Below are 27,735 nucleotides of genomic sequence, written 5' to 3' on the forward strand. Positions count from 1 at the left end.
ACTGGGTGTTGTATGTAGTGATGAATCACTGAATTCTACTCCTGAAACTAATATTACACTGTATGTTAACTAACTAAAATTTAAATTAAAAAAAAATTTTAAAGTTTATTTATTTTTGAGAGAGAGAGAGAGAGAGAGACAGAGACAGAGACAGAGAGACAGAGAGAGACAGAGCATGAGCAGGGGAGGACAGAGAAAGAGGGGGTCCCAGAATCTGAAGCAGAGCTGTCAGCAAAGAGCGCAATGCGGGGCTTGAACTCACACAAGGTGAGATCATGACCTGAGCTGAAGTCAGATGCTTAATCTACTGAGCCACCCAGGAGCCCCCTAACCAAAATTTAAATTAAAAAATGTACATATACATTTTTATACACTTGTGTAAAATGCACATACCCATACAGATATGTTAGTGGAATGCTGTGTTGGGACAAATGTAACATTAAAAAAATATTTTCTTTAAAAAAAGTAAAAAATAAAATCTATCCCCAATTTACTATTCTAACCTTATCTCCTTATCATGGTGGCCAGTGGTCTTTTAAAAACACAAATATTCTGCTTCTCTCTTGCTGAAAACTCTTTAGAACTCCCTATACAGGCTGCAGGAGAAGGTCCAATTTTCTCACATGGCTCGTGAGGACTTTCATAATCTGAACTTCATTTCTCCAGGGAGACTTCTTTTTTTCTCTGGACAACTCTGTTTCAGCAGTGTATTGTCTTTCGAGTCCTGGGTTGTACCCTGTTGTCTCTGTCTCTGGGTGGTTGGGTACACTGTCTTCATTGTCTTCACTGCTTACCTAACATCTACCCATTTCCCATTTCCCATTACCCATTTCCCAAGCCTCAGCTTAGACATCACTTCTCCAAGGAAGCCTTCTGTATCTCCCCACCCCCGCCCCCAGACTTGAGTAAGTTACTCGATTTATGTGATTCTGTAGCGCCCAATATTGGCTCTGTTATAGCATTAGCCATGTTGCATTGTTTGTAGGTTTACTTGTCTTTATCCTCTGCAATTTTGTAAGTGCTAAAAGGGTGGGGATTGTGTCCAATTTCCATGCTATCTCCAACTCTCAGAAGAGCATCTCGCAAATAGTGCGTGTTCAGTGAATACATGTTCATCCATTTATTCAAAAAAGTACCTATTATATACTATATTAGACACTGCGGATAAAGCAGCAAATATAACAAAGTCACACAAAGCTTGTTTTTTGTTGGAAGATTCAGTTAATGAATAAGTACACGTGTAATTTGTTAGATGAGAAGTGCTGTGAACAAAATGAAGAAGTGTAAGGGACACAGCATGGGAGTTAGGTCAGGGTTAGGGAAGAGCTCCCCAAACATTTGGCATTTGGACTTAAACCTGAATCCAATGTTAAGACTCATGTAGACATCAATGTGAACAACGCTTTTGGCACATGAAACAGTAGGTAACCAGGGAACAGCAAAGAGGCCAGTCTGCAGCTAGGTAACAGTGAACAAAGGGTCAAGTGATAGATGACATCAGAGTCTGGGGCCAAACCACATACTGCTTTTTGGGCCATGGTAACAGTTTTGGATTTTATCCTGAGTGATACAGGAAGCCAAATGAGGGTTTTAAGCTGAGGAGTAATGTGATTTTGCATGTTTTGAAAGGCTCACGCTAGCTTCCCAGTGGACTGTAATTTGGTGGAGGCAGGGAGAGCACATGAAAGGCTCTTACACGTATGAGCTGGAGAGGACACTGGCTTGGACTGGAGTGAGGATGGTGGAAAGGGGTTAGATTTTAGATAGACTTTTTAGATAGAGCCACCAGGAGCTGCCTGTGGATTAGTTGTGGGATGTCAAAGGGAAAGATTCGAGGATGAGGTCAAGGTTTGTGCCTGGGAAGACAGGAAGAGGTGATATTTACTTGACAGGAAAGGACTAGGCAAGGAGCAGGTTGAGATAGGAGTGAGAAACTCAGGGATCCGTTCTTGGATGTCAAATCTAAGATACCTACTAGTCATCCGAATGAAGGTATGCTGAAGGCAGCTGGGAAAAAGGCCTGGAGTTGAGGCTAGGGCTTATGGCCAGAGGGCAGGGCAAATGTAAACAGAACTCAGAAGATTCCTGAAAACTAAACCCTGAGGTGCTTCTCCATTTGGGAATCAGGAAGATGAAGATGGAAAAGAGGCTGAGGAGGAGTAGCTAGTGAGGTAGTAGGAAGAGTAAAAAAGCGATAGCCCAAAAGTCAGGTGAAAAAAAGCATTTTGAAGGGGACAACTCTTGTGCTGTTGGTGGGAATGCAAACTGGTGCAGCCACTCTGGTTTCTCAAAAAGCTAATACCAGAACTACCCTATGATCCAGCAATTGCACTACTAGGTGTTTACCCCAAGGATACAAAAACGCAGATTCAAAGGGGTCCATGGACCCCAGTGTTTGTAGCAGTATTATCAACAATAGCCAAACTATGGAGGGAGACCCAATGTCCATTAACTAGTGAATGGATAAAGAAGATGTGGTGTATATATACACAAAGGAATAATACTCAGCCATCAAAAAGAGTGAAATCTTGCCATTTGCAATGACATGGATGGAGATAGGGTATATTACGCTAAGCAAAATAAGTCAAAGACAAGCACCATATGATTTCACTCATATGTGGAAGCTAAGAAACAAAACATGGACATGTTGAAAGGGGTAAAAAGAGGTAAAAAGTGATTCTTAACGATAGAGAACAAATAGGATTGATGGAGGGAGGTGGGTGGGGGATGGGCATTAAGGAGGGCACTTGTTATGATGAGCACTGGGTGTTGTATGTAGTGATGAATCACTGAATGCTATCCTGAAACCATTGTTGCACTGTATGTTAACCAATTAGAATTTCAATAAAAAGTAAACAATAAACTTCAAAAAGAAAAAGTATTTCAAGAATAAGGCCCTGCTAAGTGGTTTCCAATGCTGCTGCCAGGTCATGGAAGATGGCTGAAAATTGGCCACTGGGTTAGCACAGTGGAGGTCATCGAGAACCTTAACAAGAGCAGTTTCCACAGAATATTTGATTAGAGTGCCTTCAAGAGAAAGGGAGGAAAGAGGAGAAAGTGAAAGTAGGCAATATTTTTTATAGTTTTGTTGTAAAAGGGAACATAAAAATCAGATGGTTGGGAGTTGAAGGGTGGTAGAGGTCAAGAAAGACTGATTATGAATGACAGCGACATTTCCTTTAAATTCCATGTTTGGGGTTACCTCCTAACTAGGCTTTTTGAGGATAGCACTTCCTATTTCTCGGCATTGCCTATAACGTTTAGTATGCTACCTCAGGAATAACAAGATCAAGAATAACTACTATTAGCTGAAGGTTTACCATGCACCCAGTTTTATTTTAAGCATTTTACATACAATCTCTTATCCAGTTGACACAGCTGCCCTACATTCTAGATTAGAATACTGAAGCTTGGAAAGGTTCAATGACTTGCTCATGGATGTGAATACAGGTCCACTTAACTCTACAAAATGTGCCATAGCTTGAATTGTGTCCCCTCAGAAAAGATATGTTGATGTTCTAATTCCCAGTACTCCTTCAGAATGTGACCTTATTTGGAAATAGGGTCATTACAGAGGCAATCAGTTAAGATGAGGTGCTCCTGGAGCAGGGTGGGCCCTGACGTCCTTACAACAAGTTGGTGTGTGAGGACACAGGGAGAATGCGACATCGTGATGAAGGCAGAGGTTGGGATGATGCAGCTGCAAGTCAAGGGATGGCCAGGTTTACCAGAAGGCCACCAAAGGCTGGGAAGAAGCAATGAAAGATCCCCCTTTGGGTTTCAGAGGGATTCTGAATTCATGGCATTCAGAGGGAATTCATGGCTTTGCTGACACCCTGAATGTGGACTTCTAGCCTCCAAAATTGAGACAATAAATTCCTGTTGTTTGAAGCCACCCAGCTAGTGGTAGCCCTAAGGAGTCCTAGGAAATGAATACAACACCATATCACTTCCAACACTAAAATGCATACGTATGTGCTGATTGACCGAAATGAATCTAACGGGAAAAAAAAACCCCAGTACTGGAGTTGGCCATTTTGCTATGTGAGATCATAACTGACCTTAGTGGAGCTTAAAACATATCCATTTTTAGGCGGTAAAAAGTACACCTTTCTCTACCCATATACCCATATATTAGTGCATTTATAATTGTTACATCTTCGTAAGGAAGTTATCTACTAGAAAATCTAGAATAAATTTTTGCAGACTGAGAATGGCTCACCGATGAAAATAATATGAATGGTGCTGTTCTGTGACAACCTTGATAAGTTTCCAAACTCTGTAGGTGTTTGGATAACTCCAGTCTCGGTGAAATTGTGATAGCAATAGTAGACCCTGTGTTTGTCCCATAGTACTAATTCTGGAAGTGCTGAATATAGAAAATGTGCATTTACAAAAGTGTCACTAGGGACATCTAATGCAAAGTCTTGGTTCATCCACTGCTCTGTATCTTCATTATATATTACCACATAAATCTTTTTGTTGACTGTGCATGCAGAGCAGTAACTTAATAACAAGGCAATCTCCAAAGGGTGTCCTGGATACTCAACATTATGTATAGTTAGTGTATCGGTTGGTGATATATTTAGAAGGCTTTTCAGTTTTTCAGTAGTCATTATTTTCATAAATCTAAGAAGAGGATATCCAAGATAAAGTTCACTTTTGGTCCAGACTGCGAAGATACTTCTTATTTTACTCTGTAACAAAATGGAAAATAACTTAAAGATCTTTTGTTTTAGGGATGGTCCTTACAATTCCTGTCTTCTAATTTGCTATATTTAAAAATAAAATGTAGTAACTATTAAGGTTTGACTCTTAGTGTATTTCTGAATAATACTCCAGGCATTGAAATACATTACATGGAAATATGTCATATTATATATATTCATAAATATAAGTTATTTCAGTAATTTTATTCTTTATCTATAGACATAATTAATTTTAATTCCCTTTTAAATCCCCAGAGAATATCAGCCTTCTCTTTTCTTATGTATTTATCCACTCTGGCCAGGAGTGCCTTTTTGATGTTCACTACGGTCAAGATATAAAGACACTTCAAACATGAAGTTATTTTTGGAATTATAGCTTCCTTGGATATGAGATCAAGAGAAGAGAGAACTTAAAACTCTGGATCAATACTACCCTTTTATGAACACAGGCTGTTAGAGAGACTGCTGTGTCTGAAATTCAGTGGGCCTAATTTCATTTAGCAAGCCAAGATCCCTCTTCTCCCCTGTCTCTTCTTCCCAATTGTTTCTAATTCTTAGAGATTTTTACTTAATATGTAACTTCTATTTTCATGACTGTCAAAAGGAGTCTCTTGGGCACATAGTGATAAAATGTCGACACTACCCAAGCAATCTACACATTCAATGCAACCCCTATCAAAATAACACCAGCATTCTTCACAGAGCTAGAACAAACAATCCTAAAACTTGTATGGAACCAGAAAAAACTCTGAATAGCCAAAGCAATCTTGAAAAAGAAAAGCAAAGCTGGAGGCATCACAATTCAAGACTACAAACAGTGTTACAAAGCTGTCATCATCAAGACAATATGGTACTGGCACAAGAACAGACACAATGGAACAGAATTAGAGAACCCAGAAATGGACCCACAAACGTATGGCCAACTAATCTTTGACAAAGCAGGAAAGAATATCCAATGGAAAAAAGACAGTCTCTTCAGCAAGTGGTGCTGGGAAAACTGGACAGCGACATGCAGAAGAATGAACCTGGACCACTTTCTTACACCATACACTCAAATCCATAAACTCAAAATGGATGAAAGACCTAAACATAAGACAGGAAGCCATCAAAAGCCTCGAGGAGAAAACAAGCAACAAGCCCTTTGACCTCAGCTGCAGCAACTTCTTACTTGACATTTCTCCAGAGGTAAGGAAAACAAAAGCAAAAATGAACTATAGGGACCTCATCAAGATATAAAGTTTCTGCACAGAGAAGGAAACAATCAGCAAAACTAAAAGGCAACCGAAGGAATGGGAAAAGAAATTTGTAAATGACATATCAGATAAAGCGTTAGTATTCAAAATCTATAAAGAACTTATCAAACTCAACACCCAAAAACCAAACAATCCAGTGAAGAAATGGGCAAAAGACACGAATAGACGCTTCTCCAAAGAAGACATCCAGATGGCTGACAGACACATGAAAAAATCCTCAACATCATCCATCATTGGGGAAATACAAATCAAAACCACAATGAGATACCACCTCACACCTGCCAGAATGGCTAACATTAACAACACAGGCAACAACAGATGTTGGCGAGGATGCAGAGAAAGAGGACAACTTTTGCACTGCTGGTAGGAATGCAAACTGGTGCAGCCACTCTGGAAAACAGTATGGAGGTTCCTCAAAAACTTAAAAATAGAACTACCCTATGACCCAGCAATTGCACTATTAGGTATTTATCCAAAGGATACATGTATGCTGATTTGAAGGGACACATGCACTCTTCAATGTTTATAGAAGCACTATCAACAATAGCCAAAGTATGGAAAGAGCCCAAATGTCCATTGATGGATGAATGGATAAGGAAGACATGGTGTGTGTGTGTGTGTGTGTGTGTGTGTGTGTGTATGTGTGTGTGTGTGTGTGTGTGTATATATATATATATATATATATATATATATATATATATAATGAAGTATTACTCGGCAATCAAAAAGAATGAAATCTTGCCATTTGCAACTACGTAGATGGAACTGGAGGGTATTGTGCTAAGTGAAATAAGTCAGTAAGAGAAAGACAAATCTATGATTTCACTCATATGTGGAATTTAAGATCCAAAACAGATGAACAGAAGGGAAGGGAAGCAAAATTAATATAAAAACAAAGAGGGAGACAAACCATAAGAGACTCTTAAATACAGAGAAAAAACTGAGGGTTGCTGACAGGGTTTGGGTGGGAGGAAGGGCTAAAGAGGTGAGGGGCATTAAGGAGGGCACTTGTTGGGATGAGCACTGGGTGGTTATATGTAAGTGATGAATCACTAAATTTTATTCCTGAAATTATTATTACACTATATGCTAATTAATTTGTATTTAAACTTAAAAAAAATTTTTTTTAAATAAAAAAAATAAAAACTTAAAAAAAAAGCCTAGAGCTTGTGTTGCTTAAATGAGTGTGAGATGATCTTCCAAGAGTAAATATATTAGAAACAAAGTGATGAGCCTCTCATAGAAAAGACCCAAGGTTATGCTCATTCTTGGCAGAGGGATGGGAAGAGGAATCCATCATAAATATGACGTATGGGAATTCCAAGGAGCCTCAGCCATGGGATGAGTTTTTACCCACCCACAAACTTTCCCATAGATCTTCACCTAGTGCTTAGGTGTAGTAAGCCCAAGGTTTTGGGACAAGTCCAGGGAGCTGAGAGATCCCCTTGAGGCATTCAGGGACTCTCCCAAAGATAAAGCAGTAATCCTCTGAAGACAGGGAGGGGGCAGGCTGCAAGGCAGCAAAGTTGAGAGAAACCCATCTGTACTCTGGATTCTCAGCTACCATAGGCTGGGAGTGGGATACGGGGGTTGAGAGACTCTCCCTCTGAGACATACTTGGCCTTTACAAAGTGTAAGGCAGCCTCCCTGCCACAACTGGGGACAGGGAAGCATGAGAGAGAGAGAGAGAGAGAGAGAGAGAGAGATCTCCCAATGCCTGAAAATCCCAGGGCAGATGAGGAAAGAGAATTCTTTAGCGATCAAAAAGCTGGCAGCTAGACTATAAAGCAGAGACAGCTGTCCTCGAGTTTGGAAAGGTGGTGGGCCAGTTGTAAAGTATGAAGAGATCCCTGGAATCTTGTCAGTGCAAAGAGCCCAAGTGTGGCTGAAGAGGTAATAACTGATAAAAATGCCGAAGGACCTACTGGAAAAGATGGGCAATGCGAGTACGGAGATGGGGAATTTCAGCTGAGGTATGTAAATGATAAAAAAGAACAAAGTGAAATGTTAGAAATAAAAAAAAATATGACATCAGGAATAAAAAAATTATTAGACGCATTCAAGAGTAAAGTGGGAAAAGCTGACGGGCTGTGAGCTTGAAGACAGGTGAATATCCAAACTGAAATACAAAGAAAGAAGTAAACACAAAATGGACAGACTGAGGTCTGTGGGACAATATTAAATGGTGTCATATATGCATTTCTAAACCCCTAGAAGGAGAGGAAAAACAGAATGGTGCAGAAGAAATATTTGAAGAGATAATGTCCAAGAACATCCCCAAATTAATGACTGACATAATCCCAGAAACCCAAGAGACTCAGTTGAACCACAAACAGGATACATACAAAGGAAATCACACCTAACTACTAATGAATAATACATAATAAAAATGCTGAAGACCAAAGATAACGTGCAAATTCTAAAAGCAGCGACACATAAAAAGACACATGGTATATGTGAGATCAACGGCATGAATGATGGCTGACTTCTTCCCGAAAATGATAGAGGCCATAAGATAATGGAACGATGTCATCATAAATTGCTTTAAAAACAACAAAACCCAGCTGTCATCCTATAATTCTGTATTCAGTGAAAAATGCCCTTCAAAAATGAAGGCCAAAAAATAAAGACACCTTTATACAGACAAATGCTGAGAGAACTTGTTGTATAGGAAAATTCAAAAGATACTCCTCAGGCAGAAGGGAAATGGATTCAGGAGGAACTCTGGATATGCAGACAGAAATGAAGCATGCCTGGGAGAATATATCTATAAAGACTTATTTTGCCATCAGTTTATATCTATATATCTATATATCTTTATGACAATTGACTATTAATTCATTTATTTACTTTCTTTTTTTTTTTTTTTTTTTTGAGAGAGAGAGACAGAGAGAGAGCACACAAAGTAGGGTAGGGGCAGAGAGAGAGGGAGAGAGAGAATCCCTGTACTGTCAGCACAGAGCCCAAGGTGGGGCTCAGACTCAAACCATGAGATCATGACCTGAGCCGAAATCAGTCAGCCGCTTAACTGACTGAGCCACCCAGGCCCCCTGACAATTGACCTTTTTAAAGGAAAAATATTAACAATATATTTTGAAATTTATAGCGTATTTAGAAGTAAAATATGAGATAAGAATATAAAGGGTGGGAGGGATATAAATGGAACCATACAGTCATAAGTTTCTTACACTGTTGTTAAGTATATACTACTTGAAATTAGACTCTGATAAATTAAAGATGATTATTATGGGGCACCTTGGTGGCTCAGTCTGTTGTGCATCAGATTCTTGGTTTTGGCTCAGGTCATAATCCCACAGTTCATGACACTGAGCACTGCATTGGGCTCTGCACTGACAGCAGGAAGCCTGCTTGGGATTCTCTCTCTTTCCCTCTCTCTCTGCCCCTTCCCCACTCATGCATGTGCACGTGCATACACTCTCTCTTAAAATAAATAAATAGCCTTAACAAAAAGATTGTTGTACAGCCAAGTGCAATCACTACAAAGAAGATCTTGAATAAAAAAAAAATGAACACAGTTGAAAACAGATACTGAAAAAAACATGATTCCTTCAGAGGACAAGAAGAGAGAAACAAAGGAACAAAGAACATGTGGGGTTACTAGAAAACAAATACCAAGATGGTAGACTTAACTCCAACCATAGCAGTAGTTATGTTAAATCTAGGTGGACTGAATACTATAATTTTTAAAATATTTTTTAATGTTTATTTATTTATTTATAAAAAATTTTTTAACGTTTATTTACTTTTGAGACAGAGACAGAGCATGAACTGGGGAGGAGCAGAGAGAGAGGGAGACACAGAATCAGAAGCAGGCTCCAGGCTCTGAGCTGTCAGCACAGGGCCCGACGCGGGGCTCGAACTCACGGACCGCGAGATCATGACCTGAGCTGAAGTCGGCCGCCTAACCGACTGAGCCACCCAGGCACCCCAATGTTTATTTATTTTTGAGAGAGAGAGAGACAGAGAGAGAGAGCGCGCAAACAGGGGAGGGGCAGAGAGAAAGGGAGATACAGAATCTGAAGCAGGCTCCAGGCTTTGAGTGGTCAGAATAGAGCCTTACATGGAGCTCGAACTCGTGAACTTGTGAACTCACGAGATCATGACCTGAGCCAAAGTCAGACGCTTAACCAACTGAGCCACCCAGGTGCACCTGAATACTATAATTTTAAAGCATATATTGTCACATTGGAGAAGAAGCAAGATTGCAGTTTATAAGAAGTATGAAGTCACAGACAGATTGATCGTAAAAGGATAAAAATAATGCACCATATAAGCATGAAACATAAGAAAGCTAGTGCATACCCTCTAGAAGAGTTTAGATAATAAAAGATTGGACACACCCAATGTTTGTGAGATGTGGAATGAAATGAAAAAAAAACTGCCATAAATATTTTATGTTTTAATTACTATAGTCTTGTAATAAATTTTGATGTATGATAGAAGAAATACTTTGCTACCCAACCATTCCAACTCTCAGCTCTTTACTCTTTGATATGTATTTTAGAATCAGTGTACTGAGCTCCACAAAGTAACATTGGGAGTTTGACTGGAACAGCATCAAATCGATAGATAAATCCGGGAAGAATTGAAAAGCTTAAAATATTCTGTATTCTAATCCATGAACATGATATAGCTATGTATTCAGATCTTTATTAATATTTTTGATAATATTTTATTTTCGTCTCAACCAAGTTCTTGTACATTTTTAATGGCATTTGTTCTTGGAAATCTGGAAATTTTTTTGGTTCTCTCTTGAATTTCCATATGACTTTTAGAATCAGCTTCTCAATTTCTATTAGAAGCCTACTGGGATTTTAACTGATGTGTGCTGAATTTCTCAAGCATTGACACCTTAACAGAGTCTTCTCACCCATGAACAGATCTCTCCACTTAAGTCTTTTATTTCACCAGTAATATTTTGTAATGTGTGTGTGTGTGTGTGTGTGTGTGTGTGTGTGTGTATGTGTATGTGTGTGTGTTATATGTGTAGTGTGTGTGGTGGTATCATTGTTTTAAGCTTTTAAATTCCAGTGAGTTAACACACAGTGTAATATTAGTTTCAGGTGTACAATATAGTGATTCAACACTTCCGTATATCACCCAGTGCTCATCACTCCTTAATCCCCATCATCTATTTCCATCACCCCTCCACCCACCTCTCTTCTGGTGACCATCAGTTTGTTCTCTATAGTTAAGAGTCTGTTTCTTGGTTTGCCTCTCCTTCTCTTCCCTTTGCTTGTTCGTTTTGTTTCTTAAATTGCACATGAGTGAAATCATACTGTTATTTGTGTTTTGTAGTCTTTAAGTGTGTATACACTTGCACATCTTTTGTCAGAATCATCCCGAAGCACATAATATTTTATAATGTACTATAAATAGTATTTCTTAAAGTTTCGATCTATTATTGTTCATTTTTATGCTTGTATATTTCCTATGCAAAATTAAATTGCATATTTCATATGGAAATAAAATTGAGTTTTTATATTTATCTTGTAAACTGCAATCTTAGTAAACATATTTATTAGCCCTGATGGGTTTCTTGTATATTCTGTAACCTTTTCTACATCGAATGATGCTGTTTGGTAATAAAGACAGTTTCACTCTTCCTTTCCAATGTACGTGCCTTTGTTTCTTGACTCATTGCACCTACTAGAATGGCCAGCACAATGTTGAATAGAAGTAATAGGAGCACACATTCTTGCCTTGTTCCTTATTTTAAGCAAGGAAGGCAAGAAAAAAAAAAGAAATAAAGAATATATAGTGTTAATAGAAAATAGATACCAAAATGGTAGACTTAAACCCAACCACAGCAATAACTGCATTAAATCTAAGTGGGCTAGTCTTTTACCATCATGTGCAATGTTAGCCATTGATTTTATATGAGTGTCCTGTGTTAAGTTGAAGAAATTCCTTCTTATTCCTACTTTGCTGATTGTTAAAATCAATTGTGTATATTGGATGTTGTCAAGTGCTTTTCTGTGTCTATTGAAATGATCATACGGTTTTTCTTTTCTTGTTTTCTAATATGGTAAATCGTGTTGATTGATTTTCTAATGTAAACCACTCTTTCATTCCTGAACTAAAACCATACCTGTGCATGATGTATTTTCCTTTCTATATATTGTTGGATCTAGTTTGCTAAAATTTTGCCTAGAAGTTTAAAATTTTGTTTATGAGAGATATTGCTATGTAGTTTTATATTTTTCTAATATGTTATTCTTGGTTGTAGTATCAGACAAGCTGCTCCATGGAATCAATTGAAAAGTATTACTCCCTCTTCAATTTTCTGAAGTTTAGAACTGGCATCATTTATTTATTTATTTTTTATTTTTTTATTAAAAAATTTTTTTTTCAATGTTTTTTATTTATTTTTGGGACAGAGCGGGAGGGGCAGAGAGAGAGGGAGACACAGAATCGGAAGCAGGCTCCAGGCTCTGGGCCATCAGCCCAGAGCCCGACGCAGGGCTCGAACCCACGGACCGTGAGATCGTGACCTGGCTGAAGTCGGATGCTTAACCGACTGCGCCACCCAGGCACCCCCATTTATTTTTAAAATATATAGCAGGACACTGATGAAATCCTCCTGGCCTGGAGGTTTCTTTGTGGGAAGGTTTTTAAATAACAAATTCAATTTCTTTGATTGATGTAAGAGTATTCATGTCATCTGTTTCTTCTTTAGTTTTTTCTTAATGTTTATTCTTTTTTTTACTTCTTTTTATTAAAAAAAATTTTTTTTTTTAACATTTATTCATTTTTGAGAGACAGAGAGAGACAGAGCATGAGCGGGGAAGGGGCAGAGAGAGGGAGACACAGAATCGGAAGCAGACTCCAGACTCTGAGCCATCAGCCCAGAGCCCGACGCGGGGGCTCGAACTCACGGACCGCGAGATTGTGACCCAAGCTGAAGTCAGCTGCTTAACCGACTGCGCCACCCAGGCGTCTCATCATTTATGGTTTCTTAAAGTGGAAGCAGAGATCATGGATTTGAGATATTTCTTCTTTTGTAATATAGAGGATTAATATAAATTTCCCCTCTAAGTATCTCTTCAGTAGCATCCTACCAATTTTGACATATTCTGTTTCCATTTTCTTTCAGTTCAAAACAGTTTGTTTCTTTCAGTTTAAAAAGTGTTTATTTATTTTGAGAGAGAGAAAGCGTGAGCGGTGGAGGGGCAGAGAGAGAGAGAGAGAGAGAGAGAGAGAGAGAGAGAGAATCCCAAGCAGGCTCCACACTGTCAGTGCAGAGCCCAACACAGGGCCCTAACTCATGAGACCTGAGATCATGACCTGTGCTGAAATCAAGAGTCTGATGCTTAGCCAACTGAGTCACCCAGGTGCCCATAGTTCAAAACACTTTCTAATTCGTTTTTAAAATTTGTTCTTTCTTTAAAATATATTACAAAGCTGTAGTAATCAAGACAGTATGGTATAAGCCCCAAAATAGACATAGATCAATGGAACAGAATAGAAAACCCAGAAATGAATCCACAGCTATATGGACTATTAATCTTTGACAAAGCAGGAAAGAATATCCAATGCAAAAAAACCCAGTCTCTTCATCAAATGGTGTTGAGAAAACTGGACAGTGACATGCGGAAGAATGAACCTGGACCACTTTCTTATACCACACACAAAAATACATTTAAAATGAGGACCTAAATGTGAAACAGGAAACCATTAGAATCCTAGAGGAGAACACGGGCAGTAACCTCTTTTACATTGGCATAGCAGCTTCTTACTAGATAGGTCTCTTAAGACAAGAGAAACAAAAGCAAAAATAAACTATTGGGACTTTATCAAAATAAAAACCTCTGCAGAGCCAAGGAAACAATAAGTAAAACTAAAAGACAACCTATGGAATGGGAGAGGATATTTGCAAATGACATATCTGATAAAGTGTTAGTATCCAAAATATCTAAAGAACTTATCAAACTCAACATCCAAAAAACAAATAATCCAGTGAAGAAATGGGCAAAAGACATGAATAGACACTTCTCCAAAGAAGACATCCAGATGGCCAACCTCCACATGAAAAAATGCTCAACATCAGTTATTATCAGGGAAATACAAATCAAAACCACAATGAGATACCACCTCACACCTGTCAGAATGGCTAATATTAACAACTCAGGCAACAACAGATGTTGGCGAGGCTGCAGAGAAAGAGGCTTTCTTTTGCATTGTTGGTGGGAATGCAAGCTGGTGCAGCCACTGTGGAAAACAGTATGGAGGTTCCTCAAAAAATTAAAAATAGAACTACTGTATGCCCCAGCAATTGCACTACTAGGTATCTATCCAAGGGATACAGGTGTGCTGTTTTGAAGGGGCATACGCACCCCAATGTTTATAGCAGCGCTACCAACAGTAGCCAAAGTATGGGAAGAGCCCAAATGTCCATCGATGGATGAATGGATAAAGAAGACGTGGTGTATATACACAATGGAGTATTACTTGGCAATCAAAAAGAATGAAATCTTGCCATTTGCAACTACGTGGATAGAACTAGAGGGTATTATGCTAAATGAATTAGTCAGAGAAAGACAAATATCATGTGACTTCACTCATGTTAAGACTTTAAGATCCAAAACACATGAACAGAAAGGAAGGGAAGCAAAAGTAATATAAAAACAGGGAGGGGGACAAAACAGACTCTTAAATATGGAGAACAAACAGAGGGTTGCTGGAGAGGCTGTGGGAGGGGGGATGGGATAAATGGGTAAGGGGCATTAAGGAATCTACTTCTGAAATCATGGTTGCACTATATGCTAACTAACTTGGGTGTAAATTAAAAAATAAAAATTTTAAAAATTTAAAAAAATGGGCAGAAGACATGAATAGACATTTTTTTCAAAGAAAACACGCCAATGGCCAACAGACACATGAAAAGATGCTCAACATCACTCATCATCAGGGAAATGCAAATCAAAACTACAAGGAGATATCACCTCACACCTGTCAGAATGTCTAAAATATTTTATTCACTATATTGTCAAAAAGAAAAGTTAATCCAATTTTGAGAGCACATGATATCTTTGGGTAAAATAGTTTTTTGGGCCTTTTGCCCACATCGAGGTAAAACAAAACTCTCATAATATAATTAAATGACTCTGCATAATAACAACCAAGATTTATTTCATTCTTTGTTGTTGGAAAAGCATCTCTAAACAGAGACTTCTGAAAATTTAGGTTAGGAAGATGGTTTTACTTACCACCAAAAATAAAATAGCTCTGCAAAATCTGCATAGTATAGTCTCTTCTATATCATGGAATTAGGTGATATGGTGAATTTGTCTAAATGTGTAAGTCTAATATACATATATATATATATAATCTTTTACTAACCTTTAATAAATGTCTGGCCCAACACCATTTTCTTGAGGTAATGCCAATAATTCCACCATCAGGAAGATTTTCATTTCTTCCCAGTCTTTTGAACGCAGTAAAAGTTTTGATGTAAAGAATACCATTTATTAGAAAAAATATTCCATCCCATGATATGCTCACATCAGACACATTGTGTCTCTCATCGTCAGTCAAAATGTTTGGAGGCACTCTGATTCTGGTCCAAGTACGGAATGAATCATTTGTTTGAAAGGTCTCCATGTCAGCTACCACCACAACTGATGAAAGAACACAAGAAGCCCAGGCTAATATTAACTGACTACCTTGTGGTGAAGTGATTGGTAAAGAGTCAGGAATCTCGGGCATTGTCAACAAAGGGAAGGTCAGCAGGAAAAGAACATCTGCAATAAAGCAGTCTTGAAAAGCCACTTGATTTCCTTTAATTTCCTTTAGCACATCATCTGTTGTCATTGGCACTGAAATATGCCAGGTCCTAAGAAGAAGAAGAATATGAAAATTAAAAATATAAAAATTAAATATAAAAAATTATGTATATAAAATATTAAACTTAAGTGTAGAAATTATAAACATAGAATGTATAAAAATGTAATGGCCTATCTCTCTTCTCATCCATTTTGTACACTACTGACATTTATCATCTTTAAAAAAATTTTATTTTTATCAACATAAATCTGGGTGAAACAAATTAAATAGCACTAAAAGGCTACCCCTGCCCCATTTCTCCACATTCTTCACTCTTGTTGCCAAAGGAAAACAATCTGGACTCTTACAGCTCTCTCATTTGCAGTGTGTCTCCAAATTCTCAAATATTCTTATGCTTCTCTCTTAATATATAATTTTTACACATTATCTATTGGTTTCTTATATGACAGATGAAGACGTATTGCTCATAAAGTTTAACTACCCATACGTCTCTTCTCCAACATCACAGTGTTTAGCTAACTATAGGGTTTACATTGTTTTACTATGTAAATATTGTTTACTACTGAGCCAGTTGTCGTACTATAATTACATCTTCACATATACACATATATATATTCATAATCCTTCTCCTAGAGTTAATAATTATTTGATTTTGAAAATCTGTTGTTTCCTAAGTGTGCCAGGAGGTGAAATGGTGCTCCCTAATATTTTCCATGTGGTAAAGACAGGTCATCTAGTACTTGTTCATTTCATAACTCTCTGGGCTGAAGGCACCATGTTCTCAGTCCAGAGCTTTGATCTTTCTGGTTTGGCTAAAGCACATCCTTCAGTACCTCTCTGTGAAAGTATAAAATTGAACATAAAAAATATATATGAATGTGAAATATGAACGTACATTCATGTATATGTGAATAGAAAATATATGATCATAAAATTTTGAGACCCCCGAATATCTGAAAATATTTTACACACCTACTGGATAAATTAGGCAGAGACTTCAGAGCTCTGAGGGCATCTTCTCCCTTCTTTTTGTATTAAAGTTTACTAATGAAAAGCCAGATGATACACTGATTCTTGCTATTATTTAAATGGGTTGCCTTTCTTTAAGATTTTAGGATCTCCCCCTTTTTTTCTTGGTATTCTATTATTCAACAGGGCTGGGTCTATCTTTCGAGTGGACATACAGAGGAATTTGTGAAAACAAGCATTCTACCATAAATCTCAGAAGTCGTGAAAAATTCCAAGGAGAATTTCTTAGCAGGACAATCGAGGAGATGTCGGGTTGTAGATGTTCAGTGAACATCTCTTGAGTTTTCTATTTCCTCAGTGAATACATATCTGGGTGATGGCATTCTGCCCACTCGGACTGTGGTCCTGGCAGGTCAAGGCAGCCCATGTTGGGGCATTTGTAGGGTTATCACTAAATCACCATGCTGCCATGACACTCAATGCAATTACTGTTTTTGGCAAGCCACACTACTGACTCGGTAACATCATTTTCAAGTACAATTTCTAAAATCATGGGGTGCCTGGGTGGCTCATTGGTTAAGCATCTGACTCTCGATTTCAGCTCAGGTCATGATCTCATGGTTTGTGAGTTCAAGCCCCACCTCAGGCTCTGCACTAACAGTGCACAGCCTGCCTGGGATTCTCTCTATCTCCCTCTCTCTTTGCCCCTTCCCCACTGTCTCTCTCTCTCTCTCTCTCTCTCTCTCTCTCTCTCTCTCAAAATAAATAAATAAACATAAAAAAATCATCAGTACCATTTTGTTACATTGTCATATATATACACACACACACGTATGTATATATATATAAATATAAATATATTATTCTATATATAATAATAATTTCATATGTGTATAGCCTCATTATAACTAAGCATCGGTGACTATTTTGTTTGAATGGATAACTTCCTATCTACAAGGCCTAGAAAGGAGCCAGCACTCAAGGCCTAGCTAAGACATACTGAGCATTTCAATTTTCTTTTTCTTTATTTTTTTTTTACTGTCTTTCTTTCTTTCTTTCTTTCTTTCTTTCTTTCTTTCTTTCTCTATTTCTATATAATTTATTGTCAAGTTAGCTAACTTACAGTACATACAGTGTGATCTTGGTTTGGGGGGTAGATTGCCATGATTCATTGCTTACATACAACGCCCAGTCCTCATCCCAACAAGTGCCCTCCTCAATGCCCATCACCCATTTCCCAGCCCCCTGTCCCCCTATCAACCCTCAGTTTATTTTCCTCAAGAGTCTCTTATAGTTTGCCTCCCTTTCTGTTTGAAACTATTTTTTCCCCTTCCCTTCCCCCCGTGGTCTTCTGTTAAATTTCTCAAGTTCCACATATGAGTGAAAACATATGATATCTGTCTTTTTTATGACTGACTTATTTCACTTAGCATAATACCCTCCAGTTCCATCCATGCTGTTACAAATGGCAGGATTTCATTCCTTCTGATTGCCAAGTAGGTATTCCATTGTATATATAACCCACATCTTCAATTTTCCACGTCTATCATTTTGTTTTCAAATGTTTGATTTTTTTATGGTGATCATACACATTTCAAAGTTCTTTTCTTACTTCTTTCCCATTTTATAACATCTTAATTTCTTTTATGTGTATAATATCTTCTCTTTCTCTGAAGATTTTATACTTTTTTGTGATCTTTTCTTTGGCTCCCTCTATGTGTTTTTTCCTCTGAGTTCTACTGTTCTTTTTATTGATTCAGGTGTCTGACATTCATATTGGAACCTATAATTCTCTGTTAGTCTTTGGTTGTCTAATATTTAAGAGAGAAGTTGTAACAAGTTGTGTGTGGGTCAGCTCTGAGGGACACTTCTTGCTCACCATGTGCTCCATCGTGCTTTTTCCTTTCTGACTCCAATTTAAGTTATTTTAAGTAGGTCTGATCAGTTAACACAAAGAAAACTCCTCTTCTATCTTGCCAGGATATATGCTAGGTTTCCATATTCAGGGAGCAGAGCAGGAGGAAAGAACTGAAGGCACACTGGGGGGTCCCCATCACTTTAGAATTCCCTCTGTGAGCTCTTAATTAATACAATTTCATGCTCTACTAAGTCAGTTACCACTTACTTCTCTCTCTGCTTTCTACTTTCTTGCCTCCCTTCCCATTGCTTCTCCTTGTAGGCTTGCAACTATCTTACTGAGATTATGGGGGAGAGTGGAGATAAACAATTGTATTTAATCTGCCATGTTGTAATTTATCTCCTTTAAACTGAATTTCATTAAGTGCTGTTCTGCTTAGAAACATCAATGGCCCCTTAATTATATCCAGGAAAAAATTCAAGCCATTCCAAATGATTTTCAGGGAATCTCCATATTTTTCCCTATTCAATTTCCCTTGCCATATTATATTTCAAGTGTGTTCTTTCTGTTTGCCTCTCAGAACTATTGGTGCTCTTAATGTCCCGTGGGAGTTCCTCTTCCATTCTCCTGTCTTTATGTTCTACTGTTTTTTAAGTCCTGCTCAAAATGATCTCTTCTATTTTGCTTTCTTGTTTTACTACAAAATGTATCTTTTATAAGGATAACCTTTTCTAAACCCTGATTCTAAACCATCATGTAGATGGTATTTTATGGCATCCAAGGCAATATTAAAAAAAAAAATATATATATATATATATATATATATATATATATATAAACAAGGAGGGGGACAAAACAGAAGAGACTCATATATATGGAGAACAAACTGAGGGTTACTAGAGGGGTTGTAGGAGGGGGGATGGGTTAAATGGGTAAGGGGCATTAAGGAATCTATTCCTGATCATTGTTTCACTACATGCTAACTAATTTGGATGTAAAGCAAAAAAAGAATGAACCTCTGATATTATATATACACATATTTTCTTTGTGTTTCTTTAAAAATGCCACATATTTAGGGGACACCTGGGTGGCTCAGTCAGTTGAGCATTTGACTTTGGCTCAGGTCATGATCTCACAGTTCATGGGTTTGAGCCCCGTGCCAGACTCTGTGCTGTCAGCTCAGAGCCTGGAGCCTGCTTCGGATTCTGTGTCTCCCTCTCTCTCTCTCTGTCCCTCCCCCACTCATCTTCTGTCTCATTCTGTCTCTCGAAAATAAACATTAAAAAAATTTTAAAAACCACACATTTAATAATTTTATTATGAATGTATCATATATACAAAAAGAGTATATGATACACACACACATTTAAAGAATAATACTGAGATGAACATCTGTGTATTAATCACCTAGATCAAGAATCAGAACGCTACCCATACCTTAGAAATGCTCCATGTCTCTCCTTCCTCCACTCCTACCTGCTTACACATAAACACTCGCCTGATTTTGTGTTTGCGCTTGTGTTCACATTCCTGTGCTTTTTAAAAATTAGTTTTGGATACATAGACTCTCAGAGGTTTTCCAGGGAAGATGGCGGTGTAGGAGGCCGCTGGGCTCACCACGTCTGGCTGATCACTTAGATTCCACCCACATCTCCCTAAATAACCCAGAAAACCGCCAGAAGACTAGCAGAACGGACTCTCTGGATCAAGCGTAGACAAGAGGTCCATGGAAGAGGGCAGGAAGGGTGGAGAGGAGGTGTGCACACTACATGGACTGGCGGGAGGGAGCTGGGGTGATGGAGGGGCAGCCAGCCCACCCTGCAAGACAGAACCCCCAAATCCGTCTTGCAAAAGTGGAGGGGTCCAATGGAGTGTGTTCTGACAGCCAGTGGGACTTAACATCTGGAATGTTATAAGTCAACAGCTCTGCTCCAAGAGCAGGAGGGCTAGAGAACAAGGAAAGGGAGAGTTGTTGAGCCCCAGAGGACACAGCTCAGCTTCGCAGGGAACAAAGGCGCTGGCCAGCGCCATCTCCCTCGCCCATCCCACAGCCAAAAACCCAAAGGGAACTAGTTCCCATCAGGGAACTTGCTTGCACCACGCAAACACCCAATGCTGTGCTTCTGTGGATCCATCTCTCCGGCAGGTCTGCCTCCCCCCCACCCCCTGCCGCCGCCACCACCCCGTGCCGCAGGGCCCCTTCCAAAGCGGGTCACCAAAGGCAAAGTGAGCTGAGTCTGCCCCTCCCACCCCTGTGCACCTTGTGGATCCACCCTGGCTAATACACAAGATCCTATAGAAGCAGCACCACAAGCCTGGCAGTGTGCAAGTAGCCCAGACAGGGGCTACACCACTCCACAGTGAGTGCTGCCACTGGGAGAGGGGAAGATAAGGCACACACCAGTCTGACTGTGGCCCCAGCGCTGGGCTGGGGGCAGACATCAGGTCTGACTGCAGCCTCACCCACCAAGGCAATTACTCCAGACAGCACAGGGGAAGAGCCCTGCAGTTCCATGACACTCCAGGGACTATCCAAAACGATGAAATGGAAGAATTCTCCTCAAAAGAAACTCCAGGAAGTAGCGACAGCTAACAAACTGATCAAAAACAATTTAAGCAATGTAACAGAAAATGAATTTAAAATAATAGTCATTAAATTAATCGTTGGGCTTGAAAAAAGTAGAGAGGACAACAGAGAATCTATTACTACAGAGATCAAGGGACTAAGAAACAGTCAGGAGGAGCTAAAAAAATGCTACAAATGAGCTGCAAAATAAAATGGAGGTGACCACAGCTCAGATTGAAGAGGCAGAGGAGAGAATAGGTGAACTAGATGATAAAAATGTGGAAAAAGAGGAAGCTGAGAAAAAGAGAGATAAAAAAATCCAGGAGTATGAGGGGAGAATTAGAGAACTAAGTGATGCGATAAAACATAATAATGTATGCATAATTGGTATTCCAGAGGAGGAAGAAAGAGAGAAAGGTGCTGAAGGTATACTTGAAGAAATCATACCTGAGAACTTCCCTGATCTGGGGAAGGAAAAAGGCATTGAAATCCAAGAGGCACAGAGAACTCCCTTCAGACATAACTTGAATCGACCTTCTGCACGACATATCATAGTGAAACTGGCAAAATACAAGGATAAAGAGAAAATTCTGAAAGCAGCTAGGGATAAACATGCTCTAACATATGAAGGGAGACTGATAAGACTATTGACAGACCTATCTACTGACACTTGGCAGGCCAGAAAGGAATGGCAGGAAATCTTCAATGTGATGAATAGAAAAAACATGCAGCCGAGAATCCTTTATCCAGCAAGTCTGTCATTCAGAATGCAAGGACAGATAAAGGTCTTCCCAAACAAACAAAAACTGAAGGAATTCATCACCACTAAACCAGCCCTACAAGAGATCCTAAGGGGGATTCTGTGAGTGAAATGTTGCAAGGACCACAAAGGACCAGAGACATCACTACAAGCATGAAACCTACAGACATCACAATGACTCTCAACCCATATCTTTCTATAATAACACTGAATGTAAATGGACTAAATGTTCCAACAAAAAGACATAGGGTATCAGAATGGATAAAAAAAAACAAGACCCATCTATTTGCTGTCTACAAGAGACTCATTTTAGGCCTGAGGACACCTTCAGATTGAAAGTGAGGGGATGGAGAACTATCTATCATGCTACTGGAACTCAAAAGAAAGCTGGAGTAGCCAGACTTAGATCAGACAAACTAGACTTTAAATTAAAGGCTGTCATAAGAGATGAAGAAGGGAATTATATGATAATTACAAGGCCTATCCATCAGAAAGAGCTAACAATTATAAATGTCTATGCGCCGAATACGGGAGCCCCCAAATATATAAAACAATTAATCACAAACATAAGCAACTTTATTGATAAGAATGTGGTAATTGCAGGGGACTTTAATACTCCACTTACAGAAATGGATAGATCATCTAGACACAGGATCAATAAAGAAACAGGGGCCCTGAATGATACATTGGATCAGGTGGACTTGACAGATATATTTAGAACTCTGCATCCCAAAGCAACAGAATATACTTTCTTCTCGAGTGCACATGGAACATTCTCCAAGACAGATCACATACTGGGTCACAAAACAGCCCTTCATAAGTATACAAGAATTGAAATTATACCATGCATATTTCAGACCACAATGCTATGAAGCTTGAAATCAACCACAGGAAAAAGTCTGGAAAACCTCCAAAAGCATGGAGGTTAGAGAACACCCTACTAAAGAATGAATGGGTCAACCAGGCAATTAAAGAAGAAATTTGAAAATACATGGAAACAAATGTAAATGAAAAGACAACAATTCAAACGCTTTGGGATGCAGCAAAGACAGTCCTGAGAGGAAAATACATTGCAATCCAAGCCTATCTCAAGAAACAAGAAAAATCCCCAAAACAAAATCTAACAGCACACTTAAAGGAAATAGAAGCAGAACATCAAAGATACCCCAAACCCAGCAGAAGAAGAGAAATAATAAAGATCAGAGCAGAAATAAACAATATAGAATCTAAAAAAAAAAAACTGTAGAACAGATCAATGAAACCAAGAGTTGTTTTTTGAAAAAATAAACAAAATTGATAAACCTCTAGCCAGGCTTCTCAAAAAGAAAAGGGAGATGACCCAAATAGATAAAATCAGGAATGAAAATGGAATTATTACAACCAATCCCTCAAAATACAAGCAATTATCAGGGAATACTATGAAAAATTATATGCCAACAAACTGGACAACCTGGAAGAAATGGACAAATTGCTAAACACCCACACACTTCCAAAACTCAAACAGGAAGAAATAGAAAACTTGAACAGACCCATAACCAGCAAAGAAATTGAATCAGTTATCAAAAATCTCCCAACAAATAAGAGTCCAGGACCAGATGGCTTCCCAGGGGAATTCTACCAGACATTTAAAGCAGAGATTCCAAAGAATAGAAAGGGAAGGAAAACTTCCAGACTCATTCTATTAAGCCAGCATTACTTTGATTCCCAAATCAGACAGAGATCCAGCAAAAAAAGAGAACTACAGGCCAATATCCCTGATGAATATGGATGCAAAAATTCTCAATAAGATACTAGCAAATCAAATTCAACAGCATAGAGAAAGAATTATTCACCATCATCAAGTGGGATTCATTCCTGGGCTGCAGGGTTGGTTCAACATTTGCAAATCAATGTGATATATCACATTAATAAAAGAAAAGAAGCATATGATCCTGTAAAATCGATGCAGAAAAAGCATTTGACAAAATTCAGCATCCTTTCTTAATAAAAACCCTCGAGAAAGTCGGGATACAAGAAACATACTTCAACATCATAAAAGCCATTTATGAAAAGCCCACAGCTAATATCATTCTCAATGGGGAAAAACTGAGATCTTTCCCCCTGAGATCAGGAACACGACAGGGATGTCCACTCTCACCGCTGTTGTTTAACATAGTGTTGGAAGTGCTAGCATCAGCAATCAGACAACAAAAGGAAATCAAAGGCATCAAAACTGGCAAATATGAAGTTAAGCTTTCACTTTTTGAAGATGACATGATATTATACATGGAAAATCCAATAGACTCCACCAGAAGTCTGCTAGAACTGATAGATGAATTCAGCAAAGTCGCAGGATACAAAATCAATGTACAGAAATCAGTTGCATTCTTATACACTAATAATGAAGCAACAGAAAGACAAACAAAGAAACTGATCCCATTCACAATTGCACCAAGAAGCATAAAATACCTAGGAATAAACCTAACCAAAGATGTAAAAGATCTGTATGCTGAAAACTATAGAAAGCTTATGAAGGAAATTGAAGAAGATACACAGAAATGGGAAAACATTCCATGCTCATGGATTGGAAGAATAAATATTGTTAAAATGTCAATACTACCCAAAGCTATCTACACATTCAATGCAATCCCAATCAAAATTGCACCAGCATTCTTCTCGAAGCTAGAACAAGCAATCCTAAAATTTGTATGGAACCACAAAAGGCCCCGAATAGCCAAAGTAATTTTGAAGAAGACCAAAGCAGGAGGCATCACAATCCCAGACTTTAGCCTCTACTACAAAGCTGTCATCATCAGGACAGCATGGTATTGGCACAAAAACAGACACATAGACCAAGGGAATAGAATAGAAACCCCAGAACTAAACCCACAAACGTATGGCCAACTAATCTTTGACAAAGCAGGAAAGAATATCCGATGGAAAAAAAGACAGTCTCTTTAACCAATGGTGCTGGGAGAACTGGATGGCAACATGCAGAAGGATGAAACTAGACCACTTTCTTACACCATTCACAAAAATAAACTCAAAATGGGTAAAGGACCTGAATGTGAGACAGGAAACCATCAAAACCCTAGAGAAGAAAGCAGGAAAAAACCTCTCTGACCTCAGCCACAGCCATTTCTTACTTGACACATCCCCAAAGGCAAGGGAATTAAAAGCAAAAATGAACTACTAGGACCTCATGAAGATAAAAATCTTCTGCACAGCAAAGGAAACAATCAACAAAACTAAAAGGCAACCAACGGAATGGGAAAAGATATTTGCAAATGACATATCGGACAAAGGGCTAGTATCCAAAATCTATAAAGAGCTCACCAAACTCCACACCTGAAAAACAAATAATCCAGGGAAGAAATGGGCAGAAAACATGAATAGACACTTCTCTAAAGAAGACATCCAGATGGTCAACAGGCACATGAAAGATGCTCCACGTCGCTCCTCATCAGGGAAATACAAATCAAAACCACACTCAGATACCACCTCACACCAGTCAGAGTGGCCAAAATGAACAAACCAGGAGACTATAGATGCTGGCGAGGATGTGGAGAAACGGAAACCCTCTTGCACTGTTGGTGGGAATGCAAGCTGGTGCAGCCACGCTGGAAAAGTGTGGAGGTTCCTCAAAAAATTAAAACTAGATCTACCCTATGACCCAGCAATAGCACTGCTAGGGATTTACCCAAGGGATACAGGAGTGCTGATGCATAGGGGCACTTGTACCCCAATGTTTATAGCAGCACTCTCAACAATAGCCAAATTATGGAAAGAGCCTAAATGCCCATCAACTGACGAGTGGATAAAGAAATACTGTTTATATACACAACGGAATACTACGTGGCAATGAGAAAGAATGAAATATGGCCTTTTGTAGCAACGTGGATGGAACTGGAGAGTGTTATGTTAAGTGAAATAAGTCATACAGAAAAAGACAGATACGATATGTTTTCACTCTTATGTGGATCCTGAGACAGTTAACAGAAGACCATGGGGGAGGGGAAGAAAAAAAAAGAGGTCAGAGAGGGAGAGAGCCAAAGCATAACAGACTCTTAAAAATTGAGAACAAACTGAGGGTTGATGGGGGGTGGGAAGGAGGGGGGGTGATGGGTATTAAGGAGGGCACCTTTTGGGATGAGCACTGGGTGTTGTATAGAAACCAGTTTGACAATAAATTTCATATTAAAAAATTATACATCTATGAATAAATGCTTTCTCTTTACTATAATCTCCTAAGGACAAGAATGGCATCATACTATTTGCTGTGTTTCTTATAATGTCTAGCATAATATACAGAACAGAGCAAGGAATGTGGTAAACATCTTTGAATAAATATGACATTTTGTCACGGAAAAAAAAATAAAAATTAGTTTTGCCACATGTATGCCTTATTGAACAATATTGAACCGCAAGAAGTAGAAAAATCCACTAGTATGGTTAGAGATTCAGAACTCATCTTTCAGGGGTCACCTAGTGGCTCAGTCGGTTAAGCGACTGACTTCAGCTCAGGTCATTATCTTTCAGTTTGTGGGTTTGAGCCTTGCCTAGAGCTCTGTGCTGACAGCTCAGAGCCTGGAGCCTGCTTCGGATTCTGTGTCTCCCTCTCTCTGCCGTTCCCTTGCTCGTGTTCTGTCTCTCTTTCGCTCTCAAAAATAAATAAACATTAACAACAACAACAACAACAACAACAACAACAACCTCCTTTCAGTAATTGACAGATCCAGCAGGCAGAAAATTAGTAAGGACATAACTGAACTGAACAGCACCATTTATGAAGTGTATCTAATTGACAAATAAAGAATATCCATCCAGCAACAGCAGAATATACATTCTTCTCCAGTTCTCAGGGATCATTCACCATGACACCCCATATCTTGGGTCACAAAACACACCTGAGAAATTTTAAAAAATAGAAATTATACAAAGTATGTACTTAAAATACTACATAATTAAGCTAGAATTCAATAACAGAAAGATAACTGGAAAAAAAAATCCCCAAAGATTTGGAGATTAAACACTTCTAAATAACACATCGGTTAAGGAAGAAATCTGAACTGAAATTTAAAAATATTTGGAATGAAATGCAAGTGAAAAAGTGTTTTGAACAAATGCAAAAAATACAACTTACCAAACTTTGGGGGCTTCAGTGAAAGCAAGGCCTAGAGGGAAATGTATGGCGTTAAATGCATATTTAGAAAAGAAGAAAGACCTAAAATCAATACTCTAAGCTTCCACCTTAGAAAACTAGAGGGAAAAAAGCAATATAAACCTAAATCAAACAGAAGAAAAAGATTGCAATGGAAATCAGTAAATTGAAAACAGAAGAATAGAAGAACAACAGAGAAAACCAGATACCCTAATACTTAAACTAGATAAAGATACTACAGGAAAAGTTATAGATCCTTTGACATTACTGGAAAAGTTTCAGATCCATGACCAGATGGGATTTATTCCAGTTATGCAAGGCTGGTTCAGTATTAAAAATCAATTAATATAATCCATCACATCAACAGGTTAAAAAAGAAAAAGTGTATAATCACATCAGTAGATGCAAAAAAAAGCATTTGACAAAAATCTCACACCCATTCATGACAAACACTCTCAGCTAAGCAAGCAATGGAGGGGGACTTCCTCATCTTGATAAAGGAGCATCTACAAAAAACCATGCAAAACACTTAATGGTGAGAAACTAGATCCGTTCCTCCTAAGAACAAGGCAACAATGTCTCCTCTTACCACTCCTAGTCAATATCACACTGGAAGTACTAGCTACCATAGTAAGATAAGACAATGAAATAAAAGGCGTACAGGACTGAGAAG

The 27,735-nt window shown here is 38.5% G+C and overlaps 1 protein-coding gene across 5 annotated transcripts in view; it reads right to left on the reverse strand.

The window, feature by feature from the left end:
* CATSPERE (catsper channel auxiliary subunit epsilon) overlaps nucleotides 1–27,735 on the reverse strand; it is a 201,574-nt gene that overhangs the window by 62,758 nt on the left and 111,081 nt on the right. For all 5 annotated transcript variants that reach the window (XM_047841280.1, XM_047841279.1, XM_047841278.1 and 2 more), the window contains 2 exons: nucleotides 15,326–15,818; nucleotides 4,223–4,697 (listed from right to left, as the gene is read on the reverse strand). In XM_047841280.1, coding sequence (XP_047697236.1) covers nucleotides 4,223–4,697; nucleotides 15,326–15,818 — 968 coding nt within the window. The remainder of the gene's footprint in view (nucleotides 1–4,222; nucleotides 4,698–15,325; nucleotides 15,819–27,735) is intronic.

Source organism: Prionailurus viverrinus, chromosome F1, assembly GCF_022837055.1.
Source record: "Prionailurus viverrinus isolate Anna chromosome F1, UM_Priviv_1.0, whole genome shotgun sequence".
Classification (NCBI taxonomy): Eukaryota; Metazoa; Chordata; class Mammalia; order Carnivora; family Felidae; genus Prionailurus; species Prionailurus viverrinus.